We start from the raw sequence: 8596 nt of genomic DNA, 5'->3' as shown, positions 1-8596 counted from the left end.
TTTTGAATTTTTTTATTCTAAATAAAAATTTTAGAAAGAAAAAAAAATTAAATTGAATTAAAATTTTAATTCTAAAGAGAGAATACAAGTTGTTTGATTGTGAAAATCGTGACTCTTATCCATTGTTTGGATTGGTTAAAAAAATAAAAAGTATTTCCCACCCTAACTCATTTAAAAAGAAAAAACTCAAAGAAAAAAAGTTAAGAAAATATCTATTAGGTGGGATTCGTTAACTATTTTCTCCCCAAATCGGAGAGACTGGGAATAGTAATTTAATGAAATTATATATTTATTTTTGTATTGGTTTATTTAAATAATAAAAAGAAAGAGAAAAATATTTTATTATTAAATAGTCTCATATGGATTAGTTAGTATTTAGTTTCAATAGAAAATAATCAATAAAATTAAAAATCGTAGTGTTGTTTTTTTTTTTTTAAATTTCTCTTAAAAAATATCATAATTTAAAAATAAAAGAATTAAATTCAAAACATAATGTAAAAAAATATAGCACAAGTAATTATGGCACATTTTATTGTTTTTACAGAAACAAAACAGTATGAACATAGCGAAAAATTATAAAAATATCACCCTGATTGAAATCAGTAATTTATCTTAAATGAAATGATAAAATGAATTATTAAAATGATATATGTGAAAATTTTATATTTTGAATTTCAAACTAGAGTTGAGAATGGAGTTAGTTTGATTTTAAATTAAATAAATTAAAAATTAAATTTTAAGAATATGTGAGAATCAAATCAAAGTAGATTTATGACTTCAATATGAGCCACCATTGAGGGTGGAACAGCTATAGAGAATACAAACACCAGTTGAAGAAATATATTCCTAGAAATCATAATGCGTAGAAGACCAAAAGTCCAAAACACACCTCTAAATCAAAATCATGTAATTATAGCAAATGGTCAGACGATTACTCAAGGAGGGATAGCTCAATATCACATCTCAATCAATAACCTATCTAAATCAATAATAATCCTCCTACTATAGTCCCAGGGAATAGGAGCATCTCTAACTACTCATTTGTGGGAGTCTCGGCCTCTTTTTTAGGAAGTATGATATTTTATTTTTTTTTCATATGCTAAGAAATGTCAGACTAATTTCTATTTAGAAGAAAAGTTTTACCTATCCATTCCACGAATCAAGGGCTGTTACATAATAGTACTTTATAAAAGAAACTGATTTTACAATATTCAAATCCAAAGTGGAACTTGAAACTCAGCATTGGAGGCACGTACATGATATTAAAGTAGGATTTGGGACTCCCATTAAACCTGCTCTAAATCAGTCTCAAATAACTCTTTGCTCGGAGTCCCTCCACTTTGAAAGAATTCTCAATATACAAAATGTCACATGTCCCTTGGCACCTCAGATGTTAGACGCTGCAGCAATCCTATTTAGCATTAGTCCAGATGGCCAATTTTAAGAAAGTGCGAACCAATAATAAAAAAATAAATTTAGACTCAGTTTATTTTATAAAAAATATTTTTTAATTTTAAAATAATTAAAAATTTTAATTAATAAAAAATATTTTTCTATTGAAAAAAAATTTTATTTTTAAAATATGATTTTTTTCTTCTGAATTTTTTATATTCTTAAATTTTTATTAATATTTTTATATATAAATTTATTGATAAATTTTATTTTTTAAATTAAAATTAAATAATAAAAAATAAATTATTTTATGAACCAAAATGTATATCTGATCAGTTTAAAAAATAGTATACATACTAAAATTATTATGGTGAATATAACTTTTTTTTATATTTTAAGATAATATATTTTGTATTTATTAATATAATATAACTTCATGTTATACAAGAATTTAAATATTTCATATAAATTAATTAACTAAATAAACTTTTTAATACTGAGCTATACAGATCTTAGAGTTGCCGTTAAAAAAACAAAACACTAAAATACCATAAAAGCCAAATTTGTTAATCAGCAGGTCTCATGCTCTAGAAAAACGACACCGTCAGGACGTGGCTGTTACTGTTAGTTCCCTCCCTAATTAAAATAAATAAATAAATAAAAGGAATTACTGCCACAGACCTGCAGGCAGCTACCGAGCTCCAAACAGGCAAACGCACAGACTCTTCTCTCTCTCTTTTTCTCAATTGTTGTGTAGCGTAGTAGCTGTTGTCTGCCGCATTCCCATTTTGAAATCTTTCCCTACTTTCACACCTTCCTCTATGACTCGGTCTCCCATTCCCTTATAACACTTCAAGGCCTCCCCTTTTCTTATCTATCCCTCTCTTTGTCTTCTCTTCTCTTCTCTCATCACTTTCTGCTCTGGTAAATCGCTTTCACAGCTCTTAACTTTCTTTCTCTTTAGAAATCACAGTTTCTTTAACTCTTTCTTTGTTTGTTTGTATTTTGAATTGTTGTTGCAGAGAAAAATGGCGGCCAGTTTTAGAGAAAGAAACACTGAGTTGCTTCAGGTTCCCAGGAAGTTTAAGGACAGAGATATCACTCCTGAGAGAACCAAAGTCTGGGTTGAACCTAAACCCAAAAACCCTACTGAGAAGAAGGTCCCTGTTGTTTATTATCTTTCTAGAAATGGCCACCTAGAGCAGCCCCATTTCATGGAGGTCCCTCTCTCTTCCCCCGAAGGTCTCTACCTTAGAGGTATACTACTTCAAAACTTCGATTGCTGTTACTTTCCTTTTGCTTTCTATGGCGAGAAAATGAGGGAAGAAAGTGAAGGAAAAAGTTTTTCGTATTTCTTCAAATTTCAAATTCAAAAATGGGAGCGAGAAACTTATAGTCCAAACTTTCTCGTTTCTTTTTGCTTTCTTTACTGAGAGATGAGACGGCAGTTAAAAAGGTTTAACAACCTCTTTTTGTCTGCCGAGAAACTTCTCCTCTACTATAGGGAAGAGAAGAAATTTTGGACTTCTGTGTTTCTCTTTTAACAAAATTTGAATCAGTCGACATTATATATTTGAGATTTTCACTTCCTTTGCCTTTCCCCACAATTTCCCGGCAATCAAACAGAGTATTATGAAAACTCCATAATATGACTTGATGTTCAAAATTCTGCTTTCTGCAGATGTCATCAACCGCTTGAACATCCTTCGAGGTAAGGGCATGGCGAGCCTCTACTCCTGGTCTTCTAAGAGGTAGAACTTATATTCATCCGCAACCGTCAGATCTAATCACATTTCATACTCACCTCTGATCATCTAGTTTCATCTTTGACTCTCCCAGGAGCTACAAGAACGGCTTCGTTTGGCACGACTTGGCCGAAAACGATTTCATTTATCCAGCCCACGGCCAGGAGTACGTCCTCAAAGGATCAGAGCTTCTTGATCCTTCTATAAATACCAACAGACCACTACTCCTCGAGACGACGTCGTCTTCTAGGTCACTGAAACCGCCAGAGATTCACAAGTCATCGTCCAGTGAGGACTCGGATTTTCCAGTGATCACGCGGCGAAGAAACCAATCCTGGAGCTCCATTGATCTTAATGAGTATAAAGTTTATAAAACTGAACCATTCTCCGAGTCGACACGGAAACTCGCAGCTGACGCGTCGACTCAGACTGATGACAAGAGGAGGAGGAGAAGAGCAGCAAAGCAAGAAGAGGAAATTGAAGAATTGCAAGAAGAGAAAAGTCCAGAACCGGAGGCGAACAGAGAAGAAATTGAGATCTCACCTCCACCATCGGATTCTAGTCCCGAGACATTAGAGTCATTGATGAAAGCTAACGGGCGACTGATATTAAGCAACGGGAACAGAAATGAGGAGAGTTTGAATCGGACGGTGGACAACTGTGGGAGGATGAAAGCGTCGTCGGTACTAATGCAGCTGATTTCTTGCGGTTCTATCTCATTTAGGGACTGCGGAGCCACGGCGGTGAAGGAGCAGGGCTTTTCGTTGGTCGGAAACTACAAAGGAAGGTTGCCACGTGGAGGAGGGAACCGGGAGGGGACATCAAAAGATTTTACGAATTGTGGAGGGGTAAGATTGGAAGACAAGGAATATTTTAGTGGTAGCTTGATCGAGACTAAGAGAGAAGAAGTCTACGCTTTGAAGAGGTCCAACTCCTACAATGCAGATAGGTATGCAAGTGATTATTTAAATTTTAACCTCCATTTTTTGTTAATGAAATTTGTTTCTTGTTAATGATTATTTAATTTCACTTATCTTGATCAATTTCATTTCTTAAAAAAATCATCAATTTAATAATGATAATAATAGTAATAATTTCAATTATGAGATAATGGAGTCAATATTCAAAATGTGCCTACCACTCTCTATCGAGACGGGTTGACGAGCCATATTTGGGAATACGAATGAGCAGTTCGATTCTCTCCTCTTCCCTAAATACCCATCAGTAAAGGAAAACGTTCATTCTCATTAAATTGAATATGCAATTAATCTAACAGATGGGATCTCAAAATGTTAGCCTGGTGTGAATTTAATATAATTTAGCTAACAAGGTTAATAGTCAGTGTGCCGATAGGCAATTATTTGCAAAATGTGTGGCTCGTCCTTGAATTGCAGCGGTAGCTATCTTGTGGATAGATTGCTATCACTTGCAATGGAGCAAGTGTTGATTTGAACTTTCATTCAGAAAGTGCTTCAATCTTTGCTTGCAAAGTGCATCGTCCCTGTTTCTTGCCTTGCCATTCCTGGGATTCTGTGTCAGAACTTCATTGATTCTCTGTTAACATTTTTTGGCTTCATTTGAGTGCAAGAATCAAGATTCGTACGGGTTTTTCTACATGAAAAACCATCCAGCTAGCCATATAGCTATTCACTTGGCTGCACACGAATAGTAAACTCAAAACTGGCTTGTACGTAATACATGTGTCACTCTGTCACTCCAATCACTTTTCTGTGCAACCAATTGATTCACTTTTTTTTTTTCATTAACTTCTCACCTTCCGAATTAAAGTTGCCTCGGTATTTCTGGGTCATCCCCATTCTGCTCTATGTTGGATTCAGAATTGAATTCTGCATGTATGGGGACCAGAGAGTGGCTTAGACTTCTGCTAATTCCTAACTGAAATAAGCTTGCTTTCTCACAGGATTCATGATGTTCTCTACTTAATTGCTTGTGTGGGTTGGTCTCGATAATTTATTGTGTTAATGAACAGGAGCTCGCAGTTGCAATTGGCTGGAAAGGAAGAAGACAGAGGACACACCAAGTGCATACCATTGAAGCCAAAGGCAACTCCAACGAAGAAAGAGATCAACATTAGTGTAACTGGTGAAAGTAATGTCAATAATCAACTAGGAAGCAAAAGATTCGAGATCCAGCAAGTCGACTGAGTGTAAGAAACACTTAATCTTTGTACATGTAGTTAGCTTGGTACTACTTTCGAACTCTGGAACTCAAAACTAGCACAGATTAAAAAAAGAAACATGAAAAGGAACAGAGAGAAATACGCTGAAAACTCGCTGAATCTGAAGTTAAAGGTGAGAGAGTTGAGAAATCCAATAAAGGGGGTAGTCTCTCTTTGTCGGAGTTTGTAAAATTTTCATTTGAGTTTGGAGCATTAGGCTTATGGTCAAATGCTTACATGTGCCTTAATTTCGGTGATTAGGTGATAAATCCTAGTTGTTTAGATATATAATTGTTGACTCTTAAAACATGGGAAACAGAATTTTGTCCTTGGTAATGTCGTTTACTTTTGGGTTGATGGGTTCTGTAAGCACCCACGTGAGATTGGTAACTATTTTCTGGTTTTCCAATGCCGGCCAGGCTGTGGGGATTTGAGAGGGGGCATTTGCTTGCCTGGGAATTTGAGATTCCGGCAATTCGGTGCAACTCACAATACATCCGTCGCATTGCTTTGACACATTATGAGTCATTGATAGAGATTTTTGGCGACTTTTATGGTCACCTTTTGTTGAAAACGAAGCCTAAATTAGTTAATTCTTCCATCTTCCCATTTGTAAATGGAAGTTGCTTTGATTAGGCTTAGATAGTGATTGATAAAACTGAAAACTGAATTTTTGAAAATTTATTGCCAGTTGATTTGATTTCGTCTCACTTTTTTTAGTTGTTAATATATTTATCAGCCTTTTAATTATTTAATATATATTAAAAAGCAAAATTTATTAATTATACATATATATATATGTATAATCTATCTATAATCTATACTGTATATAAAAGTGGAAAAAGGAAGGAATATTGAAATTTTTGATAATACCTTTAGCCTTTTTATTTATTTATGATAGTATTTAATTATTTTATAGTTGATAATTTTATTATTTAAAATATATAATAATTTTATTATTTAAATTAATTTTATAGTTAATAAAATTGTAAAGAATATATGTAAAATATTTTGATATTAAATTTATTAAATAAGGATATAAATTAGATGATAATTTTATTATTTAAATTAATTTTAGAGTTTGTTAAAAATTTAAAATAATTATCTAAATTAATAAAAATATAATTAAATTAATTTTTTTTTTGAAATGGAGAATTAAATTAATTTTAAAATTAAAATTATTAAAATAATAAATTCATGTTTGTTAAGTAGAAATTAAAATATAAAGTTGAATTTAATTAGTGAGAATTAAAAATATTAATGAAATAAAAAATTTTAAAATAACTTTATTATTATTTGATATTTTAATTTAATTAATTTTTATTTAAATTTAATAATAAAATGTAAAAAGATTTATCCATTGCGATCGTTAAAATTTATAAATTAAATTAAATTAGATTAATTTTATTATTATTTTTGAATATAACCGTTTTTTTTAAATGAAAATTAGAGATTGAAAGAATAAAATATAATACCTTTTAAATTTATTCAGATACATTTATCATTAAACTAAATCATCTATATTTATTTTATTTATAATCTCTAGTTATTTAATATAATAATTATATCTATACAGAAATTACAAGTAAAAAATCTTGTGCTAAAGGGTGGAAAGAAAAAAGGCTACTTATCGTTACCATATAAAAAAGAATATTTTATTTTAAAATCATTGTAATATTATATTTTTATTGGTTATTTTTTCAGTAAATTTATTTTTATAAATTTTATTATCATAAATTAATTTATTATATAAAAATAATAAATTAAACATTAATTAAATTAATTTTATATTTTTTTATTATGAAATCAAATTATAAAATAAACATTATAATAGAAGGTAATAAGAGATTTTTTATACTATTCTTAATCGAATATGATGATAATATATTTATATTTATTTAAATTGATTAGATTAATGTCTTTTTTAAATTTAAATTTTATTATTACGTAATATTTATTTTTTAAATTAATTAAAATTAAACTAATTATTATATATATAATTAATTAAGTTTTATTGAAATATAATTTTAAAAAAATTATTAATTTATGCGTTAATAATATCATATAATATGTATTCACAAATTTAAATATATTTAAGTAAATCTGAGAGCCTCCAATCTCCAATTCTTATTTTAAAAGGAAAAAATATCATATAGTATAAGTGCACATTTTATTTTATTATAAAAGAAAATTATATTAGTTAAATAATTATTTAATATAATAATTATTTATATATTTATATATATTTATCTTGTACTATATATAAAAGTGAAAAGGGAGATAAATATTAAGATTGTTAATAATTTTAATAGCCTTTAATTAATTTATAGTTTATAATATTATTATTTAAATTTTAAATTTTAAATTTTAAATTTTAAAATTTTAAAATAATTAATAATTTTATTATTTGAATTAATTTTATTAATATAATAAAATTTTAAAATAAAAAATATTTAAATAAATTAATATTAAAAAAATAAAATAAAAAAAGATTCAAGTTTATTTTGTAATATAGTTATATTACAATCGTGAAATATATTATAAATATATTTTATAATATTAAATTTAAAATTAATGAATTATATGAATTAAATTCAAAAAGAAAATTAAAACATGTCATTACATGTTTTAAATAAATTTAAATTATTATTTTTAATTAATATAAATAAATTAACTAATAAATTATAGTATATTTAACTTAAGAGTTTTCTTTTAATTTATGTAGAAAGTTATACATCACAGTCAATAAATAAGTTTATACTTTTATTTAATTAGTTTAATAATATTATCAGTTTTATTTATTAAAAACTTAATGAATAAAAATTGAATATAAAATTCTTTAATTTCTTCGAGAAGCAAACGATTTCTATCCCTTTCTCAATAGCAGGGATATTGAAGAATATTTATACTATATAAAAGTGATAAGGGAGGAGAACAATTGGGATTTTTAAGTACACTTTTATATAAAAATAATAAAAAAAGTTAACCGAAAATTATGAAAAAAATAAATTATTAAAGTGATAGATTATAGTTTTAAGAATCTAACTTAATTTTAAATATTAATTATTTTAATATTTTTAAAATCAATTATATGCATATATTTAAAAAAAATTGTAAATTATTAAAATAATATATTATAATTTTAAAAATCAATTTATTTATTTTTAAATGAGATTTGATATTTAGGAGATAAAATCTGAGAATTCTCAAACTCAGATGCACTTACAAACAGGACAAGTCTGTGAGTGTTAATTTAATTTTAAATGTTAACTATTTTAAT

At 28.1% G+C, this 8596-nt stretch overlaps 1 protein-coding gene across 2 annotated transcripts; it reads left to right on the top strand.

The window, feature by feature from the left end:
* The first annotated feature begins 2093 nt into the window (after positions 1-2093).
* On the top strand, positions 2094-5645 carry LOC110625526 (protein SOSEKI 5). 2 transcript variants are annotated; one of them, XM_021771151.2, is made up of 5 exons: positions 2094-2316; positions 2415-2649; positions 3074-3143; positions 3232-4086; positions 5128-5645. In XM_021771151.2, the coding sequence occupies exons 2-5, from the start codon at positions 2421-2423 to the stop codon at positions 5300-5302; spliced, it is 1329 nt and encodes a 442-aa protein (XP_021626843.1). In that variant the 5' UTR covers positions 2094-2316; positions 2415-2420; the 3' UTR covers positions 5303-5645. The 2 variants fall into 2 exon arrangements, with proteins under 2 accessions (XP_021626843.1, XP_043817453.1); XM_043961518.1 differs by lacking the exon at positions 2094-2316 and having other exon boundaries at positions 2512-2649; positions 2971-3143.
* The last annotated feature ends 2951 nt before the right edge of the window (positions 5646-8596 follow it).

The sequence above is a fragment of the Manihot esculenta genome, chromosome 11, assembly GCF_001659605.2.
Source record: "Manihot esculenta cultivar AM560-2 chromosome 11, M.esculenta_v8, whole genome shotgun sequence".
Classification (NCBI taxonomy): Eukaryota; Viridiplantae; Streptophyta; class Magnoliopsida; order Malpighiales; family Euphorbiaceae; genus Manihot; species Manihot esculenta.
Note: the sequence above shows the minus strand (reverse complement) of the source record. Positions and strands in the feature narration are given on the sequence as shown.

What these genes read in the sequence shown, in the direction of transcription:
- LOC110625526 (XM_021771151.2), top strand. Translation starts at nt 2,421, where the DNA reads ATGGCGGCCAGTTTTAGAGAAAGAAACACTGAGTTGCTTCAGGTTCCC. An exon ending in CGAAGGTCTCTACCTTAGAG is followed by an intron (nt 2,650 to 3,073) that starts GTATACTACTTC and finishes TGCTTTCTGCAG; the next exon opens with ATGTCATCAACCGCTTGAAC. An exon ending in TACTCCTGGTCTTCTAAGAG is followed by an intron (nt 3,144 to 3,231) that starts GTAGAACTTATA and finishes TGACTCTCCCAG; the next exon opens with GAGCTACAAGAACGGCTTCG.